The following is a 23,281-nucleotide window of genomic DNA, read 5'->3' on the forward strand; positions in this document are numbered from 1 at the left end:
TTTGATAAATGAGGAAGAAGATGGTGCAACGAAGGATGGACTTTCCGGTCAGGCAAAAAGGTGCCTCTCCCAGAGTAGGGGCTCACAGAATCCCGTAGGGTACGGGAGCAAGAAGACCCGGCCCCTCAGAATGCCCCTGCACACTCCCCCAAAATATCCTTGCCCACCTCGCGAATGTATGTATGCATGCTATATTTTGCCCTGATTCAACATGGGGTCAGAGTCCCACGACACACTTTTTTCTTGGTCCCCAACTGAAGATTTTACCGCGCCCACTGGGCACAGAAATCACCGCTTACAACCCGATGCCCGCCCAGCCCTTCGACGCGTGCTAGGTGCGACCTGTTTCTAAGATGGCCGTAGACCCTCGGCGGTTTGGGGGGCTCTGCTTCCGTTTCCGGGACCAGAATCCGGAAGTGGCAGTTGAGGGGCGTCTTCTTATCCCAGCTGCGGTGGCCGTGAGAGGAGGGTGGATGGCCATGGCGGCGGTCGCTGCTAAAGCGGCAGCGGCTGAAGACGGAAAATCAGAAGGCGAGGCGGTGCGGAGCCTAGAGAGTCAGCGGCGCCAAATCGAGAATGCCGAGAGTGGGCGAGAGCGTCCGCTGCGAGCCGGCGAGAGCTGGTGAGGCAGGGATGCGAGTAGAGCCTTGGCTGAGGGGGCGTTGGCAGCGATGCGGGACGTGGCGGCTCAGGTCCGCGGGGGAACCGCCAGCGGGACAGCGGGCAAAGGGGCGGGGAGATGCCTGTGAGTGTTTCTCCTCATCGGGGAAAGGGGCGGGGCGTGCGTGTTGGCGCCTGACAGCAAGATGGGGTTTGTTATGGAGAGCCGGGGACGGGCCGAGAGATAACGGCCATGGGGGTGGGGCCGGGCCTGCAGTGGTGGAAATTGGAACCTGGGACTGCCTCAGGCTTTGCGCAGAAGGCTGAGAGGCGTGGTCAACGTGGCGGGGGAGGGCCTGCGTTTGCACCGCGGTGCGTGAGAAAGAGGCGAAGCTGCTGATAGAAGACCAAAGGAGCGGAATCCGAGACAAACGGCCATGGGCCGGGGGAGGGGCGCGGGGGCTTGCGTTGTGAAGGAAACTGGCGCCTGGGAACGGGGCGGGGTCTGTGACGTAATGCTGGGGGCGTGCTTTAAGGGAACGACAGTGGAGGGGGAGGTGGTGCCTCTGAAATAGAAAATGGCGTCTGCGAAGGAGCTAAATTTGTGACGCGGCAAGGTTTGTGAATCTGACCGAGGCCTTTTTCTCAGGACAGGAGAAAGTGCAGGTGATTGGTAAGGGAAAGGGCCTTCGATGTTAAAGCTGTTATCTGTTTTAGTACTGTTTTGTTTTTATAATCAGGAGAAAAAGTTATTTTTTAAAAATAGAAATCGGCCTGTTGTACTGATTTCATTGCTAACCAGTGCTTTTTGAAATTCGCTGCTTCTGGATTCATTCTGTTTCTCGCCGAGTTAGCTTTTTTTAATTGTGAAATATGCAAGACATAAAAAATTATATAAATCCTTTATGTAGCCCAAATTTTAGGACATTCCGTAAAAATAAACGGCCCGTACTTTTCAAAAATGTCAAGGTCGTGAAAGACAAAGGCTGTTACAGATTAAACATAGATTTATCGAGTCAAGATGCAACGTGTGATCCTGAATTGTTTTTAAAATTGTTTTTCCCCCCTTTTTTACTGTAGAGGACTAAGGGGAGAATTGGTGAAATTTGACTATGATCTGTAGATTAGACATTAGTACTGTATCAGTGCTGATTTCTTGATTTCGATAATTGTGTTGTGCTTATGAAAGAATATACTTGTTTTTAGGAAATACGTACTGAAATATTTAAGAGTTGGAGAACCTTCATATAAGCAACTTAGATGGTTGAAAAATTAACATATATATAAACGTATATGGAGAGACAATGATAAAGCCAATGAGTTAAATGTTAAATTGGGGGAATCTGATACAGAATTCTTTGTGCTATTTTTGCAACTTTTCTGAGTCTGTTTCAAACTTTTTTTATTAAAATATTTCAAAGCTAACAAGCCTTTATATATAGTTTAAAGAAAAATAAAACAAAAAATTGTGACCGCCACCCAGGCAGAGATTCAGAACGTTTCCTTAAGTCCTTCTGAACTAAATAGTAAATATTCTAGGTATTTCAAACCAAAAACTAATAAGTCCTTCTGTGACCCTTCCCCTCCTTACCCCATGGGAAACTATTAGGACTTTTCCATGGTTCTTCCTTTTCTTTAAGGCTGTACCACCATTGTATTCATCCCTAAGCAGTATTTGTTGTCTAAACTTTCACATTTTAAAATGTTATATATGTGAAATCATACTGTAAACATATTCCCATCATATCAAGTGGTACGCGATAGCCATATGACCATCACACTGGTGATGTTAACCTTGATCACTTGGTTAAGGTGATGTCTGCCAGGCTTCTCCACTGTAAAGTTAATTTTTACGTACGGAGTAATTCTTTTTAAAACATGAATTATCTCATGTTCATCCATTCTTCAAAACCTGACAGCTTTTCCTCTCATGCAGTGAAAATGCCAAAATTCTTAAAATGACTTGCAAGGCTTTATTAGGCTGCGCTCTTCTACGCTGATTTCTTCTCAGATCTCTCCTCTGATTACTTTTCTCGCCGGCCATCTTGGATTGTCTGCTGTTCCTCAAACACCTCAAGGCCTTTGCAAATGAGGTTTGCTCAGTTTAGAATAACCATACTGATGAAGTGTATGCTCCTGTTACTGGAGAGATGTCATGTTCCCCAAATTGGGGAATGTAAGGAAAAGCCGCAATCCATCCTGAGAGTAAACAGAAATAACCAGAATGTTTTTATAACCCATTTAGAGGTGTTCAAAAGGGCCTCAAGGCTTTGGTTCTTTTCCCCATCCTACCTTTACAGCCTTGTCATGATTGTGTGGGTTCGGTGCATTAAAGACATTCTCAGTAGTACCCTTAAAATTACCCCACAAGTGTTGGTTCATTATTGAAGCCAATTCCTCTACCCTGCTATCATGATGAAGTCTCGAAACGTTTTTTTAAAATTCTAGTTTTTTTTAATGCTTATCTCTAGGTAATAGCAAAGCATCTCAAGGTTCTTTAATTCGTTGTCCATTTTGTAGGGATTGCTTCAGTGGTCAGGAAATCTCTGATATTTTGAAGTCATGGACTAGCCCCAAATCATATATCTAACATTGTTATTAATATTTTCACCTTTTTTAAACCAGCTGGCAGATCTGGGTGAGGGCAATTAATTAACTTAGTCAAATTAAGCCTGTAATAATGTAGCCTCCTTGGCAGTTTTTAGTTTTTCTTTTTTAATATGGATCATCTAAACACAATTAAATTAGAGATAGCCAAGGGAATCTTTAGAAGGTCCCTGCAGGGTATGGAAAGGTTTTTAACAGAGGTAAACAATCATGGGGTTGACCTCATAAAGGAAGGAGGGTAGCTGGGCTTAAGAGTGTGGCAACAATGGGTAGTGTTCAGAGAAAGGAAAGGAACTGTGTTTTGTAGGAGCTTAGGGGCTAGCCTAGAAGTGCTGAGGGTTTTCTGTCAATAGAAGAGTCTGTACAGCATGGGGAACAGTTAAGTGTAATGGTGACCCTAGAACTAAACTTCGGCTTTTCTAACTCTTAGAGTGGATATACCTTGACTGCTGAATCTAATAAAAGACTGAAATAAGCAACGGACCTCTGACAGTTTCCATGAAAATGAGTCAATATCCCTAGTGCTTGTTCAGACTTACATGAACCAAACGGGAAAAGGCATTTGTGAATTTAGAATCGGGGGATGGGGAAAGGGTTTTTTGGTATATAGTTATTGACCTAGTCTTGTAGCTTAAACGTGAGTATGCTTTTCAACTTGGAAAGTGCAGTTATTTAAAGATGTTTATATTAGCGTATTTAATTACAAAAACCTAGGAAGCTAAACTTTTTTTGTCATTTAATATTGTTTGATAACTGAAAGTTTTATTAAAATTTTAAATGGAATTTGAAGAATTTTAGGTAAACCTAAATGTTCTTATTGCCCTTCCTTTCATACGACGAATGAACAAATCTTCGCTTTATCTCCCAAAGATAGTTCAGGCATAAAAGAATATTTTAGTATTGTCATTATTCTGATTCGGGGCCTGAATTTGGAAAAGACAGAATCATCCTGACCATGGTAGGGAGGGCATGTTTTTTTGGTGTGAATAAATGATATGGGCTTGTGTGCTATGTGTAAGGTGGTAGGACTGGGGGGGGGGGGGGGGGGGGGGGGGGATAATGCAGAAGAAAAAAACGCAAATGTTTGCCTCTTCAGATGACTTGTGTCTATTTCAAGATTTTCTATCCTTCCTTCCCCCTACTTCTCTGATTCTTTTATAAACAAGTGAAAGTTGACATTTTAAAGAATCATATTTATGGGGTCATATTGCTTGGAAAACCAACCAATACAATATTTTTCACCAGTTTTGTGTTTTTTAAAGTTTATTTTAGGTTGCTAAGTATTTGGGATAGTCTTTTTATGTGTCAGAAATTCCATAATGCAGTAGGTTTATGTGTGAAAGTGGGAAGGGAGTTGTATGTATATGTATATGTGAGCTTTTAAGTCCAAACCCCAGGTTTAGAATAATAACAGCTAACATTCATTTTGCACTTACTACATGCCAAATATTTTCCATACTTTAGGATTTCTAATGGCATTTTACACAAGCAGATTTCAACACATTCTAAATGTTTATTCTTGTAGTGCATGTAAAATTTCTTTAAAAGAGAGCTAGTAACTGTGAGCCCAAAAATTTATAAAGCAAAATAAATCCTAAATAAAAAGATGGGAAATGGTTGTATGCAGTTTTTCTTCTGAAGGAAAACCTTGTAATTTTGTAGCATTATAAATTATTTTCAATTTGGGGGGAAGGTTTTTCAGATTTCATCAAATCCATTTCTTTAGCTGAAGAATTTTGCCTCCATTTGTTTATCCTGTAAAAATATTGCACACTTAATGAATGGCTGATACCTTATAACATTAGCCGCAAGTGACAGAAATTTTGAGCCTCATTTAGCTGAGTTACCCCACAGACAAGTACAAAGGAATTATCTTTTAGTCTCTAATTAAGCCTTACGTTTCTACAGTACTGTGGGTGGGTTTTTTTGCCTTGATTAAACCCATTTTCTTTTTTTGATAAAATCTCTTAGTATCTTAAGAAGTCAGGTAATCTTATACCCAAAATCTGAGCATCTCTGAATAATTTTGCTTTTAATTTGTTTATATTTTTAAAATTTTTATTATGCTAATATATATACAACACAGATTTTCCCATCTCAACCACTTTCATGTGTACAGTTCAGTGATACTACATTCCCAATATTTTGCTGCCATCACCACCATCCATTACCAAAACTTTTTCATCATCCCAAACAGAAATTCTATACCCCTTAAGCAGTAACTCCCCATTTTCTCCCTCCCCGCCCCTGGTAACCTGTAATTATTTTTTCTATATATAAAATTTCTTATTCTAAATATTTCATATATGTGGAATCATAAAATGTCCTTTTGTGTTTGACTTATTTCACTCAGCGTAATGTCCTCAGGGTTCATCCATGTTGTCATATGTGTCAGAACACTTCCTTTTTGTGGATGATTAATCCATTGTTTATACATATATACCACTTTTTTATTGAAGTATATCATTCATACATGAACATATATACACTATGTATAGTAAGTGTGAATGTGCAAAATAAACATGCATAACATCATACAGGGGTCCCGTACATCACCCCACCACCAACACTTGGCATTGTTGTGAAACATTTGTTACAAATTATGAAAGAATATCATCAAAACATTGCTAAATATAGTACACATCTTATATTTGGTGCATTTTCCCCTAACGCACCCTATTATTATTTTTTAATATATTTTTATTACAGAAGTTGTGAATTTAAAACTCATGTAGAATTCAAATACAACATACCTTCACCAACATACCAAACTGTGGTGGAACATTTGTTACAGATTATGAAATAATATCAGACTATTACCACTAACCATGGTCTATAGCATACATTGGCATATTTTTTCCATACCACCCCCCATTATTAACACTATACATCTTTGGCACTGATGCAAGACTATTACAGTACTGCTGTTAACCACAGTCCATAGGTTACATTAATTCTGTTTTTCCCATGCTTCTCCACATTCCAGCCACCCTACAATAGTGATGTTCAGCTGCTCTAGCTCACAAAAAGGCATTCTTGCATCTGTACCATAAACCACAATTATCATTCATCTCTGGTATATACCATATTTTGTTGATCATTCATCTGATGATGGACACTTGGGTTGTTTCCACTTTTTGGCTAATGTGAATAATATCTCTGTACACATTAGTAGGCAAATATCTGTTTGGGTCCCTGCTTTCAATTCTTTGGGGTATATACCTAGAAGCAGGATATTCGAGTTATGTGGTAGTTCTGTTTAACTTTCTAATGAAACAACTTTTCCACAGCAACTGCACCATTTTACATTCCTGCCACCAATGCATGAGGATTTCTGTTTCTCTGCATCCTCACTTATATTTGTTATTTTCCATTTTTTTAATAGTAGCCATTCTAGTGTGTGTGAGGTGGTATCTCATTATGGTTTTTACTTGCATTTCCCTGATGGCTAATGATGAGCATCTTTTTTTGTGCCTCTTGACCATTTGTATTTCGTCTTTGAAGAAATGTCCATTCAGTTCTTCTGTCCATTTTTAAATTGTATTGTTTGTCTTTTTGTTGTTGAGTTGTAGGATTTCTTTATATAGTCTGGATATTAAGCCCTTATCAGAGATGTAGTTTCCAAACATTTTCTCCCATTCTCTAGGTTGTCTTTTTACTTTTTTTGACACTGTCCTTGGACTAATTTATTTTTATATGATGCTGAAACTTTTCATCTTGAATTATAATGTGTTGATACTTTCAGTCTAACATAACTAGCATAACCATGGGGAGTTGTACAACTAACCCCCCAGATAACCAGGGACCCTTGTTACATGTCTGGGCCCCAGGTTCCTTGTGGAACAGCACTGGTATAAACAGTGGAAAGTGTATGTGCAGGGAGAGGACCAGGACTCCAGCACCTTCCCTGGCTGCATCAACAATGCTGAGCTCTTTGAAGGTAACAGGCCTCTCTGCCTTCCCACATTAACCTAGCCTTGGAGTTCTTGTCCCTTCTGTCCCTACAAATGATCACAAGCCCATCCTGTGTGCTAGGCCATTGTTGAGATGTCCAGAGTTAGTCATCAGCTTCCTTCCCTGTTTGTTCCTCTGCGTTCCCCACCCCACCCCCACAGACCAAGTAAGCTGGCACCTCAAGAAAGGACTGGTGGAAGGGGAAGACTATGTGCTACTCCCAGCGACCACTTGGCATTATCTGGTCAGCTGTTATGGCCTGGAGCATGGTCAGCCACCCATTGAACGCAAGGTAAAGTAGGTGGGGAGGTTGCTGGAGGAGATGGACTCTGTGGGAGGTGGGGAAGGAGGAAGGCCTTGTAGACCCAGGAAGGGTCTAGACCTGAGTGTATTTGTGTGTCTGTGCATGCTGTATAGATACATTTGTGCCTGCATCCCTCTCCCCTCACAGGTGTCTTTGTGTGTGTTCGCCTGTGTATGCTTCCTTACAGATTGTCATATATGTGTCTTTGTTCAATATGTATGTATGCCTGTGCTTATGTTCTTCTACCCTCAAAGGCCACTGTGCTTGTGTCTCTATGCTGCATGGGTATACCTTTGTCTGCCCGCCTCTACCCTTACAGGTCGTGGAGCTGCCCAGCACCCAGAAGGTTGAAGTTTATCCAGTAGAGCTGCTGCTTGTCCAGCACAGTGATATGCGCTCACCTCACACTGTGCAGTTCAGCAACACAGATTCTATTGGTGAGTCTACAAGTCACAGAGTGAGTTGGCATACACAGCCATTAGCCACAGTTTTGTGAGCTGAGAATAAATGGGTTGGGCTGTGGCAGACAGAGAAGACATCAATCAGACTTTGGAGGAACAAGGAATTGTTGATCAAAGTTGGGCAGAGGCTCTTAAGGGTCCCCTTGAGTGTGTAGGCTGCATTCCAGTGGCTTAGATGGTGTGGCATAGGATATTTGCTGGGAGTCTGGTGTCCTGAGCATGCATCAGTCCATTGGAGATTGATTGGGGACTATATTAGTCAGCCAACAGGGTGCTGATGCAAAATACAAGGAATCTGTTGACTTTTATAAAGGGTATTTATTTGGGGTAGAAGCTTACAGTTACCAGGCCGTAAAGCATAAGTTACTTCCCTCACCAAAGTCCATTGCCACATGTTGGAGCAAGATGGCTTCCAACCTCTGCAAGGGTTGAGGCTTCCTGGGTTCCTCTCTTGCTGGGGCTTGTTTCCCTTTAGGCTCAACTCCTCTGCTTTCTCCACAAGGCCATCTGTAGACTATCAGGCCAGCAGCTCATTTCTCTCCCCGAGGCCTCTGCCTGCATTTATTGGAGACTTCTCTCCTTCCTCATGTATCTGCTTCTCTGTGTTTACTTCCCGGGCTCCAGGATCAAAACTCCAACCTCCCTTCTCTGCAATAGAGAGTCCTCTTGGTGGGTGGGGATTCAGCTTCCTACTGACGTGGCCCAGTCAAAGCCTCAATCATTATTTAATCAAGTAAAAGTGAAATCTATGAATCCAAATACAATCTGATATCCCCAGAGGAACCAACTAACATAATCTAGTATCTATTTTTGGAATTCATAAATAATGTCACACTGCTACAGGGACACAATTCCCTTAAATAGGTATAGACCATGTATGTGAGGTGAGTGGGGATGAATTAGAGTTTGATGCTAGGTGGGTTGATTATACTGGGTCCCAGAAGACCTTGACTGTGCTCTGTCACCCTCCACAGACCACGTGTTGCGCATAGCTCGGGAGCAGTTTCTGGTGAACCCTCAGGAGGAGGCACGACTGTGGATCAAGAACTCAGAAGGCTTGTTTGAACGGCTGTGCAACACACACGTCACAGTGCTTGACGCTAGCCTCAGGAGTGGGCAGGTAAAGGAGGGGAGGGCTTTTCTGCTCAGGTGGACTGGCAGATTTACCTGGCAGTGCTCAGATTGGGGGAGGTGGAGGCCTAGGTGTCCATAAAGCCCACTGTTAATGTCTTCCCATCTCTTCTTGCTCTTCCTCCAAACCAGGTGGTCATCATGGAGACCCGAAACAAAGATGGCACTTGGCCCAGCGCACAGCTGCATGTTGTGTGAGCCCTTGGGGTGTCTGGTCCAGAGTGGGGTTCCATTATAGGCAGAAGGACTGAGCCCATGAATACATTCCATCCACATATAGTAGGCTTTCAACTGATAGTGTTTTTCATCCAACCCTAGGAAGAACATGGCTGAGGAGGATGAGGACTTCCAGAGCCAGCCAGGTGTCTGTGGTCTCACCAATCTGGGCAACACATGCTTCATGAACTCGGCCCTGCAGGTTAGGCCATTAGGCCTGTGTTTAGCATCTGGGGTGGGCTTCATGAGCTGGGGATTAGGGGCAGCTCTAGGGGACCAGGGAGGGCTGTAGGACAAGGGGTCAGGTTGGAAGGTAGGGTCTCAGAAGTCTGAATTGACATGTCCACTTTAGTTCCTGAAACATCACTTCCTTTTGAAATAACAATACCTTCTTCCTCTGCCCACCACCTACTTTCCCTTTTTTTTTCTCTTCTTTGCCACTACGTTCTTCTCTGGATAAACTAATATCTTTTCTTCCTTACTGCCCTGTACCCTTCTCACCCCTATCCGCCTGCCACTTCTTTCTCTCTTTTCCCCCCTTTTCTCCTTTCTCCTCACTTCCTTTGCTTTATCCCCACTTTGGCCACCTTCTCTTTCCTCTTCTCTGCCTCATTCACCTGGCACCTGTCTCCTACAGTGCCTCAGCAATGTGCCACAGCTCACTGAGTATTTCCTCAACAATCGCTACCTGGAGGAGCTCAATTTCTGCAACCCGCTGGGCATGAAGGGCGAGATCGCAGAGGCCTATGCAGACCTGGTGAAGCAGGCATGGTCCGGCCACCACCGCTCCATCGTGCCGCATGTGTTCAAGGTGTGGTTCAACCCTGGGCATGGGTGCGCGCGCGTGTGCGCACGCGCACACACACATATACATACTCAGCTCTCCTAACTGCCTTTTGCTGTGACGGCCCTGCCCTTACAGACCAAGGTCGGCCATTTTGCAGCCCAGTTTCTGGGCTACCAGCAGCATGACTCACAGGAGCTACTGTCGTTCCTCCTGGATGGGCTGCATGAGGACCTCAATCGGGTCAAGAAGAAGGAATATGTGGAGCTGTGTGATGCTGCCGGGCGGCCAGATCAGGTAGGCTGCTCCTTGGTGCTCTTGACAGCACCTATCCTAGAGAGCCCACGTTAAAGCCCACACTAACACCGTTGCTTCAAGAACTCTCTGGCTTCCCTGGGATATCCAACACCTTCATTATTTATGTTAAGGTCCTCCATCCTGACCTCAACGCCAGTCTCAACCCCATCCTTAACTCCAGCACCACTTCTGCTCCCATACCTAACCCAGTTTCCTGCCCAAAGTAAACCCCAATCCTAACAGTGAACATAGTCTAGATATCCCTAGTTGTAATTCTATCTCTTGACTTTAACAGTGGCCTTAATCATAACCCTATGTGCATCCACCCCAAACCCCAGCTTTCCCCTGCCCCCGGCAAGCCCCACTCCCATGATGACACTGTCAACAGGAGGTTGCTCAGGAGGCCTGGCAGAACCACAAACGGCGGAATGATTCTGTGATTGTGGACACTTTCCATGGACTCTTCAAGTCCACACTGGTGTGCCCTGATTGTGGCAACGTGTCTGTGACGTTCGACCCCTTCTGCTACCTCAGTGTCCCACTGCCGGTTAGCCACAAGAGGGTCATGGAGGTCTTCTTTGTCTCTATGGATCCTCGCCGCAAGCCAGAGCAGGTATGGGGGCAGTGGGAACATGGGGACATAATGAAAGACATGTAGTCAGAATTTATTTCATTGCTGTGCCATACTTGAGGGTTTCCTGCGTTAACCCACTACACACACCTTTTTATCTTTTGTTGTTTTTTTCCCCCTTCTGATCTTTCGTGGATACTGTTTCTTCCTCAGCATCGGCTTGTGGTTCCCAAGAAAGGCAAAATCTCGGATCTATGTGTGGCTCTGTCTAAACACACAGGTGTTGCACCAGACAGGGTGAGGATCTGAAGGTGGAGAAAGAGTGGAACTTAGGGGAAGGGAGGCAGAAGGAGATGGGTAGGCCTTGCTCTTTCTGTATCCCATTCTCTTTCTGTATCCCATTCTCAGATGATGGTGGCTGATGTCTTCAGTCACCGCTTCTATAAGATCTACCAGCTGGAGGAGTCTCTGAGCAGCATCTTGGACCGAGATGATATCTTCATGTGAGTGAGGGGAATAGGGTGAGGTGGTGGTTCCTCAGGAACCTCTCTTGCTTCCTTTTGTGTGACCTTCAATTAACCACCTTATCTCTCCTCTCCTCTGCGGTGCTTATCAAGCACCTGCTCTATGTAGTCTCTCAGCTATATGCCTTAAGGCCATAAGCGATGTGGGGTCAGGGTGACATCTTTATACAAGGTGTCCTTGAGGTTTCTTGTTACGTGAGGGATGCTACCATTTTTTATTTATTTTATTTAGCACTTAGAAAGTAGTTAACTGTGTACTAGATGCTGATCTGAACTTCTTACTCATATTTCAATCCTCAAAAACAAAAAAAAAATATATTTTTTGAAGCTTGGAATACTGCAGATCTTTCTGAACAGAAGAGTATTCCAAAAATTTTGAATCTTTAGGTAACTAAAAACTAAAATAGAAAGTGTTTTGTAGGCAAAAAAAGTTCTTTGTAAACCAAGCATTGTTATCCAAAAAGAAAATTAAATCCTTTTGTCATTGAAAATTTTTGTTAACCCCCTTAGTGTTCTGATATCAAAGTGCTTTCAACAACATCACATAAACAAAGTGCTGAATAATTCAGCTAACACTTTGTAAAGCACAAAATAACTGGTGACTTTTCAGATCCTTTTAAAACATTTTAAGGCTAATATTGATAAATGGATGGAACAACTGGGGTAAGAAATGTACTGATCAACTGTGATTGGATGTTCACCCCCTCTACAGATATGAGGTGTCAAATAGGGTTGGGACCGGTGAAGGCAAAAGAGAAGATGTAGTGCTTCCTGTCTACCTGCGGGAGCGCACCCCAGCCCGGGACTACAACAACTCCTACTATGGCCTGATGCTCTTTGGACACCCACTTCTTGTGTCGGTGCCCCGGGACCGGCTTACCTGGGATGCCTTATATCACATCCTGCTGTACCGGCTCTCGTGAGTGTGCCTTTCCTGGCAGGAGGGAAGCTAAGGGATCTGAACTCAGACCTGGGTGTGCCTAGCTGCTTATTTAATGCCTCCCTTTGAATTTCCAAAAGACAGCTCAAACTTAACATGGCCATAGAGGAACTTGTAGGGTTTTTTTCCCCCTATAGAGCTCTGGCTTTGCTACTGCCTCTCTAAGGTGCTGGAGATAGAGATGAACAAAAAACAGGCAAAATACACACAACTTCATCTTGTGTTTAATTGTCTCTTCCTTGGAGAGGCAATACGTTTGTGTTTTTTACCAATGAACTTGTCTTTTTATGAGTAGATTTTCATTGTATTTAAAATCTAGAGTCCTTACCATGGCAAACAAAGCAATACAATATCTGGCCAAACTACTACTCCTTCATGCTGTACTTAAAAGTTCACTCCTTAGGGGCCTTCAGCTTCTTGTGTCTGTTTACCAGTGACTTATTATGCTTAAAATCTAGATTTGTAACTGTGGCACACAAGACCATACATTATCAGGCCACTACTGAGACATCCTCAAATCTTTTTGTGTGTTCATATGTCACTTCCTCAGACCTTCCAGTTTCATAAGTAACACCTGTTTATGTGTGGGTTTACCAATAACTTCTGCCATAATTAAAGTAAAATTTCAGGCCCTGCCTTTCACTGCCTTGTACCCCTGCCTCAAGACTCTCTTCTACTCTGCCCACAGACGTTATGTGACCAGGCCCACCTCAGATGATGAGGATGACGGGGATGAGAAAGGTGAGGAAGAAGAGGGAGAGAGAAACAAGAAGGATGAGGTCCTGTACAAGTGACCCCATGGCATGGGTGAGGGGCTGAGGATCAGGACTGGGAAGTCTTGGGTAGGTCTGACCTATACAGGGTCAGTCTGATAGTGCATCATAGCTCAGCCCCTTGGGGGTCACACCATCACATCTCTAACATCCTTCCCTGTCCCAGGAAATGTGGAGGATAAAGACAACGTCTCCAAACCTGAGAAGGCAGCTGGGGGCAGCTCCCAAGACCCTGGGCCAGAGCAGGCTGGGCCCAGCTCTGGGGTCCAGGGTGGGAATCGGGCCCCCTTGGACAACTCACCTGGCCCATCTCGCTGGCCCCAGAGGTCACGGCGCAAGCAGCTATTCACCCTGCAGACAGTGAATTCCAATGGGACCAGTGACCGCACGACCTACAACGAAGATAGCCATGGTGTCTCCTTCAGCTGTGAGCCAGGGTTGGGGAGGTGTGTGGGGAGCTTTCTTGGCAGCAGAGTGCACTGACCACCTACCCCTCACCCTCAGCCCAGCCATATATTGCCATTGACTGGGAGCCAGAGATGAAGAAGCGTTACTATAACGAGGTGGAGGCTGAGGTAAACAAGATCCCAGGGAGTGGGGAAGGGGGAACTTTGAACTTGCACCCCTTCAAATCTCCCAGGGCCTCAGATATCTGGCTTCAAAGTGTACACTTTTAACCACTTGGCCTAGGTTCTCTGCCCCCCACTCCTTATTTATCCAACCGTCCTCATACCTGGCCATCCATTCACCTAACCCTAGGGCTACGTGAAACATGACTGCGTAGGGTATATGTTGAAGAAGGCTCCGGTGCGGCTGCAGGAGTGCATTGAACTCTTCACCACTGTTGAGACCCTGGAGAAGGAAAATCCCTGGTGAGGGCTGTGGGGGGCAGGGTTTAGGGGGGTGGGCCTGTAGGACCAGGCCCCTGTTATCTCTCTAAATGTACCTCCTACTCTCCCTTCTGCTGAAAGCTATTCTACCGCAGTAGCCACCAGTACCCCAAGCATATTGCCACTTCATGGCCCTTGCCTGGACTATTTCTTCTGGTAGGAATGTCTTCCAGCTCTTCTAGGACTTTACGCCTTTACCTTGCGTGGGTGTCTGATCACATGTCACCTTAATAGAGTGACCTCTTACTACCATGCCAAAAGTCACATTTCCCTCCACTTACATCACCTCTCTCCATTTCCTCTCCATGTTCTTTTCTTCCTAGCCAAGTATTGCTTTCTTTCTAGTTCAGTACCACTTAATGACATGTCATATAACCCCTTTTGCATTATTGTCTGTCTTCTCCATTAGAGAGTAAATCCCTTGAAAGTAGAGACTTAAGTTCACTGTGTGTCTGTACTTGCTGGTTATAGTAGTGTAGGGCTGTGCATCAGACACTTAGTAGATAGATACTTGCAGGGTAAACAAATAAGAATCTCTGTAGAGAATCAGAAAGAAAAAGTCAGTCTCAAAAATAAGACCAGCATCTCCATGGATCAGAAATGGAACAGAAATACAAAATAGTACCAAAAGATTAAATAGTAGGCTATCAAGTAAATAACATGGTGAATGAATGAATACATAAAATTTGAAGAGAACTAGAGGGATGAAGGCAGATTCTAAAATAAGACCAGCAGCTCCATGGACCGGAAGTCTTACAAAAATACAAAATAGTTCAAAAGTGTATGCAAAAGACAGTCAATAAATACTTGATGAATGAATGAAAATGAATATGAAGAGAGCAACTAGAGAGATAAGAAGGCTAATGGTAAGACCAGCATTTCTGTGGACCAGATATGGAATATGAAGGCTTAACAATACAAAGTCCATGCAGAAGGGCTCAGAAAATGTCAGTTTACTGACTCAGGCTCTCTTTAGGTACTGCCCCACCTGCAAGCAGCACCAGCTGGCCACCAAGAAGCTGGACCTGTGGATGCTGCCAGAGACCCTCATTATCCACCTGAAGCGCTTTTCCTATACCAAGTTCTCCCGCGAGAAGCTGGACACACTTGTGGAGTTCCCTATCCGGTCTGGGACCAGGGAAGGATGGCTGAGGGAAAGGAAGGGGTATCTGGGAGAGGGTAGAGCGCCAGTATTGACCCTGTCTCTGCCCACAGAGACCTAGACTTCTCCGAGTTTGTCATCAAACCACAGAGCAAGTCAAATCCGGAGCTGTACAAGTACGACCTCATTGCAGTTTCAAACCATTATGGAGGCCTGCGTGATGGACACTGTATGTTATGTGTCAGGCTGTGGACAAGAGGGAGGCCCTGGGGGATATGGACTAGTGGATGACTAGAAATGTTTGCTGGATATGAGGTTATCCAGGTGGGAGGAGCAAGAGAGTGAATCTGGGTGCTTCTTAGTGGCAGGAGGGTGAGTGTAGACTGCTGCTTCTCCGTTACAGACACAACATTTGCCTGCAACAAGGACAGTGGCCAGTGGCACTACTTTGATGACAACAGCGTCTCTCCTGTGACTGAGAGCCAGATTGAGGTGTGATTTCCATCCTTTCTTCCCCTCTGACGCCACCCCAACCCCACCTACCCCCATCCACACTGAACTCCTGTCCTCTTCTTGTAGTCCAAGGCAGCCTATGTCCTCTTCTACCAACGCCAGGATGTGGCACGACGCTTGCAAACCCAACCCGGCTTGCCTGGCCCCACAGCATCCCCTGCCTGTGGTTCCCCACCCAGCTCTGAGTTCATGGATGTGAACTGACGGGCCCTGGGTTCTGCCACACAGAAGGAAACCTTCTCTACCTACTACTACCCCGTGTCCACCACCTATTCTCTTATCCATGTTAGGTGTCCCCTGCCAGGCATTCCAAGCTTAATCGTGGCCACTGCTGTCTTGTGTCCCTACATTGCTCTCCCCCAGGGGTAAAAGAGGTCTTGTCTTCTCCCCAGGCAGAGTATGCCTGTGTTCCCCCCTTAGAGCAGTAGTAGCCCTTCCATTTTAATTTATGGTTGTCCCTTACCCTTTTTCCTCAACCTGGGGTATCTTGAGGGAGTAAAGATTCATGTGAACACAGAGTGTATTTTCTTATTGAGACCCTGTATCTTCTGCTGTATATATATATATATATATAAAACTCCAGTGTGTTCCTCACTTGGCAGTGTGGAGGTTTTTTTCATGCACTTAATAAGCAACAGTTATATGCTTGAATATGTTCTATGTGCTTATTGAATGCCAATTGTGTGATGGGTACTGCTCTGAGTGCTTATTGAGCACCAAGAATTTGTCACATATTACTCTCTAAGAGCTTTTTTCCCTAAGTGCTTTTAAAGTACTATCTGCATGGAAGACACTATTCCAAGCACCAACTATATGCCCAGTTTTTTCCAAAACATTTTAAAATATTGGTTCAGTCCTCACAATCTCATGAGGAAGGTGTTCTCTCCAATTTCAGGTGGGAAACTGAGGTACAGAGGCCAGAATAATTCATTATACTGGAGTTGGTCCCTGCAGAGGGTATCTGACCTTTCTGGACTTAGGACTGCAAATCTTTCTGTGGACATGACCTGTTAAAACTGACATGTAGAGGGTACACCTAGAACAGACAGGCATCCAAATGCATATTTGGACATAAAGATACTAAGTAGCCAGACCACTTCACAGGTCCCCAATAGTGTTTTCTGAGAAGAATTAGTTGTCCCTCTGAGGAGAACTCTTGCAGAGTACCTGGCCCAGACTGGTCAATCCAACAGGAAAAATGTGCTATGTCTATGTTGCTCCTATACTTGACCCCTACCACCACCATGACCCAAGCCTCTCCACCAGGCAGGGTCCCTCCAGCCTCACCCCAGAAGTAAATGAGGTGGAGCACCTATCACAGAGCGGGTGCTGAACAGACAAAAGCATGATGTGTCTCTGCATAAGATACCTTTATGCACTAAACATTTCTCACCTGACCCCTCCCATAGGAGCCAACTTGTCATCCCTCCTGTGGGAGTAGATTTAGGGTAGAGGAGAGTAGACAAATATGTGGTATCAGGACATAAATAATCCACCCAATTCTTTACACTGAGAAAACAAATTCTGATCCGTGGCAATTAAAGGACTTTTTAAAGTCAGGGCATCAGCATTCTTCCAAGCCTGCTGTCCTTGCATTAGATTTGGCAGGTCCATTTCTGAGAGTCACTCAGTCCCAGCATTACCACTAAAGCCCTCCCGGTTGCTCATGAGGAAGCCAGCTCAAACTGACAACAAGAATAGGAATGAGCAGAAATATTAATTTTAACAATGACTGGGTCCAGGAACTCAAAAATCTTCATAAAGGGCTGGCTTAGGATAGTCTTACAGGAGTGCCATGGTAGCACACGTAAGAATTGGGAACAGACACAGTTAACACACAGACCCATGGTTTAGAATTACCATACATCTATGTAAAATGTCACTATGGTCAAGGAGATAAAAAGTGTGAATAAGAAGTAGAAAGCTTTTTATAGAAATGAAAATGTGTTGAAAAAGGAACTAGTAGAAATGATAGACCTGAAATAGATAATAAAATTAAGAGGTCAGTGGATGATTTTAACAACAGATTAATGTGTATTAAGGTAACTTTTCTGAAAAATGTAAAGATTAACATTTTGATGAATTAAGGATATCTACTTGAATAGAAAAAGTATAAATTTAGAGGGAGGAAAAGAATGAAAAGTAATTCTGAAAAAGGCAAGTAAAAGGCAACAGAAGAGGGTGGACAATGATAATGCACATGAGAAAAGTAAGGCTTGTCTTGAAAAGTATAATGAAAAAGTTGGGGAATGAGTGGTGGTGGTAGCACAATATTGGGAATGTAATCAGCACAACTCAGTTGTACACTTGCACACTTGAAAGTAGTTAAAATGGTAAAGTTTGGGTTGTATATGTCATTACAATAAAAAGGGTTGTGGGATGGTTTGATATTGACTTAATAGCCCAAGCAGGGTGAGAAGAGTCTCCATGCAGGGAGTTGACCCAATATATGGTGTTGGAGCCCAAGCAGATTTAGGGGGCCACCCACAGTGAGTAGTGGGGTGGGGGTGGAGGCCTAGCATGAGGAATCAAAGCCCTGAGCCTGAGGAGGGTGTCCGTATGGAGGAGGGATGAGCAGCAATGGGAGATTGGTAACCTGGAAAGGATAATCAAATAAGTAAATACATTAAGATAATGGGAACCAAGTTTCCCATCATCAGAGAAAGGAGTTAAAACATGGAAAGGAAGAAAATTAAAATGGGCCTTGTGTTAGGTTAAAATTGGAGGTATAGTTGTGAACTCATTGGAATTCTATATATAATATATATGTATGTATATATATCCTCTAGTTTGCATGTGTGGGTGTATACATTATACATATATACATTATCTAGCTCATTGAGAGAGCTTGGGAGCAGCAATTTCCCAAGAGCAATTAGCATACCTAGCACCCATAAATTGATGATGATGAGCTTATAGTATCTTCTTATGCTAGAAAGTAAGGAAGTACTAAAAAAAAATAATGGGAATATATCCAAAAGGACACAGGAGCTTGAGGATGAAAGGAATGTTTACATGTTCTTAAGTACCTAGTCACAAAATAGACAGCATCACTTCTGTGATGCTCTTGCCAGAAATGAATCTAATCACAGAAACATCAGACAAAACCAGAGACATTCTACGTAATAACTGGCCTGTAATCTTCAAAAGGGTCAAAGTCATGAACACTAAGTGTTCCAAGCTGAAGGAGACTAAAAACCTGATGACTAAATGCAAGCCATGATTCTAAACAAGATCCTTGAGCTATAAGTGCTATAAAAGATTAATTGGTGGGAAGCGGACTTGGCCCAATGGATAGGGCGTCCACCTACCACATGGGAGGTCCGCGGTTCAAACCCCGGGCCTTCTTGACCCGTGTGGAGCTGGCCCATGTGCAGTGCTGATGTGCACAAGGAGTACCCTGCCACGCAGGGGTGTCCCCCACTTAGGGGAGCCCCACGCGCAAGGAGTGCGCCCTGCAAGGAGAGCCATCCAGCGTGAAAGAAAGTGCAGCCTGCCCAGGAATGGTGCTGCACACACAGAGCTGACACAGCAAAATGACACAACAAAAAGAGACACGGATTCCTGTGCCACTGATAAGGACAGAAGCAGTCACAGAAGAACCCACAGCGAATGGACACAGAGAGCAGACAACTGGGGGGGGGGGGGAGGGAAGGGGAGAGAAAAAAAATAAATCTTTAAAAAAAAAAAGATTAATTGGTGAGAGTGGATGTGGTTCAAGCAGTTGGGTGCCTGCCTCCCACATAGCAAGGGGGTGGTTCCCAGGTTTGGTTCCTAGTGCCTCCTAAAGAAGACAAGCTGACATAACCAGCTGAAGCAAATGACACACTGCACTGACAAATGAGCAGGCACAACAAGCAGGGAGTGGGTGTGGCTCAAGAAGTTGGGCACCTGCCTCCCACATGGGAGGGCCTGGATTTGGCTTCTGGAGGCTCCTAAAGACGACTAGCAGAGACAACGAGCAGACACAGCAAGCAGAGACATCTCTGGCGGGGGGGTGGGCCGCGGATTCTTTAAAAAAGATTTATTGGTATAATTGACAAAACAATGGGGTCTGTGGATTAGGTAGTATTAATTTTATGATTTTTTTTAATGATTATATGGTGGCTATTTAGGAGAGTGTCCTTGTTTGACAGAAATATACACAAAGTGTTTTAGGGTGGTGGGACATCAGGCTTGACAACTCTTAAATGATACAGAAAAAAATTGTACTTTTTGCAAAATTTTGTATGTTCGAGATTGTTTCAAAATAAAATATTTAAAAATTAATTTCCATTCTTACACCATTTGATTTTTTTTCAGTTGGGATAGAAAATGAACAAAGTGAAATGCATAGATCTTAGTGTTCAGATCTATGAGTTTTAACAAATGTGTAACCATCTGTGTAACCACATATAGAACAGTTGAAACATCACAAAATGTTTTCTTGGACCTCTTCCAGTCTTCACCTATCCCCAGCCCTACAGAGGCAAAACATTGATCAGTTTTCTGGCACTAAAGATTAGTTTTGCCTTTTTGTACAGCTTCACATAAATGGAAGCATACAGTGTGTACTCGTGTGTGTGTGTGCTTTTTCTCAATAATGTCTGTGACATTCATGTTGGATGCATCAACGATTCATTCCTTTTACTACTGAGTAGTATTCCATTATATGGATATAGCCAAATTTGATTATCCATTCACCAGTTGATGGACAAATGATTTGTTTCCAGTTTTTGGTGGTAATGAATAAAGCTCCTATACAAGCCTGTGTACATAGGAGTGGAATTGCTGGCTCAAATAATAAGTGTATATTTAATTTCATAAGAAACTCCCAAACACTTCCAAAATGTTTTTTATTCTCTTCAGCAATGCATGAGAGTTATGGTTGCTCCAAATCCTTGTCCACACTTGGTACTGTCAACATTTTTTATTTTAGTCACTATGGTGATCCTGTAATGTATTGCAGTTTGGTTTTAATACAATAAAATTTAATATAAATATATGAATTTCATTTATAATTATGAATTTATAATTTCATTTATAATTCATTTGTAAGAGTTCATTTTATATTCTGTACATCTTGTAACATTCATAAGTATGTAATTGTATATGTATACTTATATGTATGTGTATATATGGAACTGATAGGATACATATTTGTGTGTGTATGTCACAATATGTGGCTTGCCTTTTTCTTAAATTATTTTAAAATAATTTCAAACTTACAAGACAGTTGCAAAAATAATACAAAACCCATACAATAGATTGAGAGGTGAAGAATTTTGTCTTTTGTTTTTTATTATTGAAATAATGATTATGCGCTAATGATTGAAGTGATGAATGCACAACTATGTGATTATACCAAATACCATTGATTGTACACTTTGGATGGATTGTATGCTTTGTTAATATGTATCAGTAAAATTGATTTGTTAAAAAAAAAAAGGGGAGGGAGAGGACTTGGCTCAACGGATAGAGTGTCCACCTACCACATGGGAAGTCCAGGGTTCAAACCCAGGGCCTCCTGACCTGTGTGGTGAGCCGGCCCACATGCAGTGCTGATGTGCGCAAGGAGTGCACCCCGCGTTGAGCCCCCCCCCCGTGCAAAAAAAGCACAGCCCACCCAGGAGTGGCACCGCACACATGGAGAACTGACGCAGCAAGATGACGCAACAAAAGAGAGACACAGAATCCCAGTGCTGCTGACAAGAATACAAGCAGATACAGAAGAACACAAAGTGAATGAACACAGAGCAGACAATGGGGGGGGGAGGGGAGGGAGAGGAATAAATAAATCTTAAAAAAAAAAACCATTACAGAGAACTCCAAACATACCCCTGACCCTATTTACCCAGGCCCACCAATTTTAACATTCTGTCACATTTGCTATATCATTCTTTCCATCTATCCACCTATCTATCCATCTGTCTGTCTACTGAATACACGAGTGTAAGTTGTGTACTTCATGCTCCTTGACATTACTGCCATGTACATTACCTGAGAACAAGGATATTCACCTACGGCAACCACCTTAAGGGCAATTATCAAGTTTAAGAAATGTAATGGGAAATGGACTTGGCCCAGTGGTTAGGGCGTCTGTCTACCATATGGGAGGTTCAAACCCCGGGCCTCCTTGACCCGTGTGGAGCTGGCCCATGCGCAGTGCTGATGCCCAAGGAGTGCCGCCCCACGCAGGGGTGTCCCCCGCGTAGGGAAGCCCCACGCACAAGGAGTGCACCCGTAAGGAGAGCTGCCCAGCGCGAAGGAAAGTGCAGCCTGCCCAGGAATGGCGCCGCCCACACTTCCCGTGCTGCCGCTGACGACAACAGAAGCGGACAAAGAAACAAGACGCAGCGAATAGACACAGAGAACAGACAACCGGGGGAGGGGGGGAATTAAATAAATAAATAAATCTTTAAAAAAAAGAAATGTAACAATATAAAGATGACTATATATTGAATTTTTCCATATGTCCCAATAATGTCCTTTTGAACTTATTCTCCTGCTTTATTAGATCCCGTCCAGGATCACATATTGCATTTAATTGTCACTGTCTCTTCAGTTCCTTTTTTTCCTAATTGTAGAAGCATATATACATATAAACTTTCCCATCCCAACTGCCCCCAAACATCCAATTCAGTGGGATTAAACACATTAACAATGTGTTACCCTCAGCACTATCCATTACCAGAACTTTCCCATCCCCCCAAACAAACTACACCCACTATGCATTAACTCCCCATTCTTCCTACTCCCCACCCCTGGTAACCATCACTCTACTTCCTGTCTTGAGTTCCATAGTCTAGCTATTTCATATAAGTGGATTCATACAATGTCTCTACCTTTGTTTTACTTATTTCTTTCAACATGATGTCTACAAGGTTCACCCATGTGGTGGCATGTATAAGAAATTCACTCCTTTTGAAGACGGAGTAATATTCCATTGTATGTTTTAATTTGCTACAGCCTGTCAAAGCAATATACTAGAAAAGGGAGTTTATTAATTTATAAGCTTACAGTTCAGGGGCTGTGAAAATGTCCAAAGCAAGACATCATCAGGAGATGCTTTAGCTCTCCTGGGTTTGCAGCTGTGGGTCATCAGGCGCACAGCGGCATCCACTCTTCTCCCAGCCTCGTTGCTTTCAGCTTCTGGCTTCAGTGGCCTCCTCTCAGCTTCTGTGTTCCATTGATTTCAGCTTCTGGCTCCTGGTGCTTTCTCTCTAAGCTTCTAGGAATTTTTCTGTGTCTGCATGTTTCTTCAGTTCATAAAGGACTACATTAAGAGGATTAAGACCCACCCTGGGTCAGGCAGTCTAATCAAAGGCCCTTAACTGAAATAATTTAATCAAAATCTCCCACCTACAATAGATTTGTACACACAGGAAAGGATTAGCTCTAAGGACATGATCTGGGATGCACCCACTTCAAACTGTCACATGTATATACCATATTTTGTTTATCCGTTCATCTGCTGATGGACACTTGAGTTGCTTTTCTTCTGGTGTGAAAAATGCAGCAATGAACATTAGTATATGAATATCTGTCTGATTACCTGCTTTCAAATATTTTGGGTATATACTTAGAAATGGGATTGCCAGGTCATATGGTAGTTCCATGTTTAACATTTTGGGG

The 23,281-nt window shown here is 43.4% G+C and overlaps 1 protein-coding gene across 11 annotated transcripts; it reads left to right on the top strand.

Moving 5' to 3' along the window:
• The first annotated feature begins 338 nt into the window (after nt 1-338).
• USP11 (ubiquitin specific peptidase 11) lies at nt 339-16,261 on the top strand. 11 transcript variants are annotated; one of them, XM_004472135.4, is made up of 21 exons: nt 339-622; nt 7,038-7,147; nt 7,323-7,453; nt 7,785-7,902; nt 8,901-9,046; nt 9,190-9,251; nt 9,376-9,475; nt 9,911-10,084; nt 10,196-10,354; nt 10,743-10,967; nt 11,139-11,222; nt 11,334-11,428; nt 12,162-12,368; nt 13,078-13,130; nt 13,329-13,589; nt 13,667-13,737; nt 13,922-14,034; nt 15,029-15,178; nt 15,268-15,383; nt 15,558-15,646; nt 15,734-16,261. In XM_004472135.4, exons 1-21 carry the CDS (start codon nt 354-356, stop codon nt 15,869-15,871), a joined length of 2,871 nt encoding a protein of 956 aa, XP_004472192.2. In that variant the 5' UTR covers nt 339-353; the 3' UTR covers nt 15,872-16,261. The 11 variants fall into 11 exon arrangements, with proteins under 11 accessions (XP_004472192.2, XP_004472194.2, XP_058147821.1 ...); XM_004472137.4 differs by having other exon boundaries at nt 13,329-13,574; XM_058291838.2 differs by lacking the exon at nt 339-622 and adding an exon at nt 798-1,273.
• The last annotated feature ends 7,020 nt before the right edge of the window (nt 16,262-23,281 follow it).

The sequence above is a fragment of the Dasypus novemcinctus genome, chromosome X, assembly GCF_030445035.2.
Source record: "Dasypus novemcinctus isolate mDasNov1 chromosome X, mDasNov1.1.hap2, whole genome shotgun sequence".
NCBI classification, from domain to species: Eukaryota; Metazoa; Chordata; class Mammalia; order Cingulata; family Dasypodidae; genus Dasypus; species Dasypus novemcinctus.

Bases quoted from the DNA above. Each gene is read 5' to 3' on its own strand.
- USP11 (XM_004472135.4), top strand. From the start codon at position 354: ATGGCCGTAGACCCTCGGCGGTTTGGGGGGCTCTGCTTCCGTTTCCGG. The intron at 9,476-9,910 runs GTTAGGCCATTA...TGTCTCCTACAG, and splicing joins TCATGAACTCGGCCCTGCAG to TGCCTCAGCAATGTGCCACA. The intron at 13,738-13,921 runs GTAAACAAGATC...ACCTAACCCTAG, and splicing joins ATAACGAGGTGGAGGCTGAG to GGCTACGTGAAACATGACTG.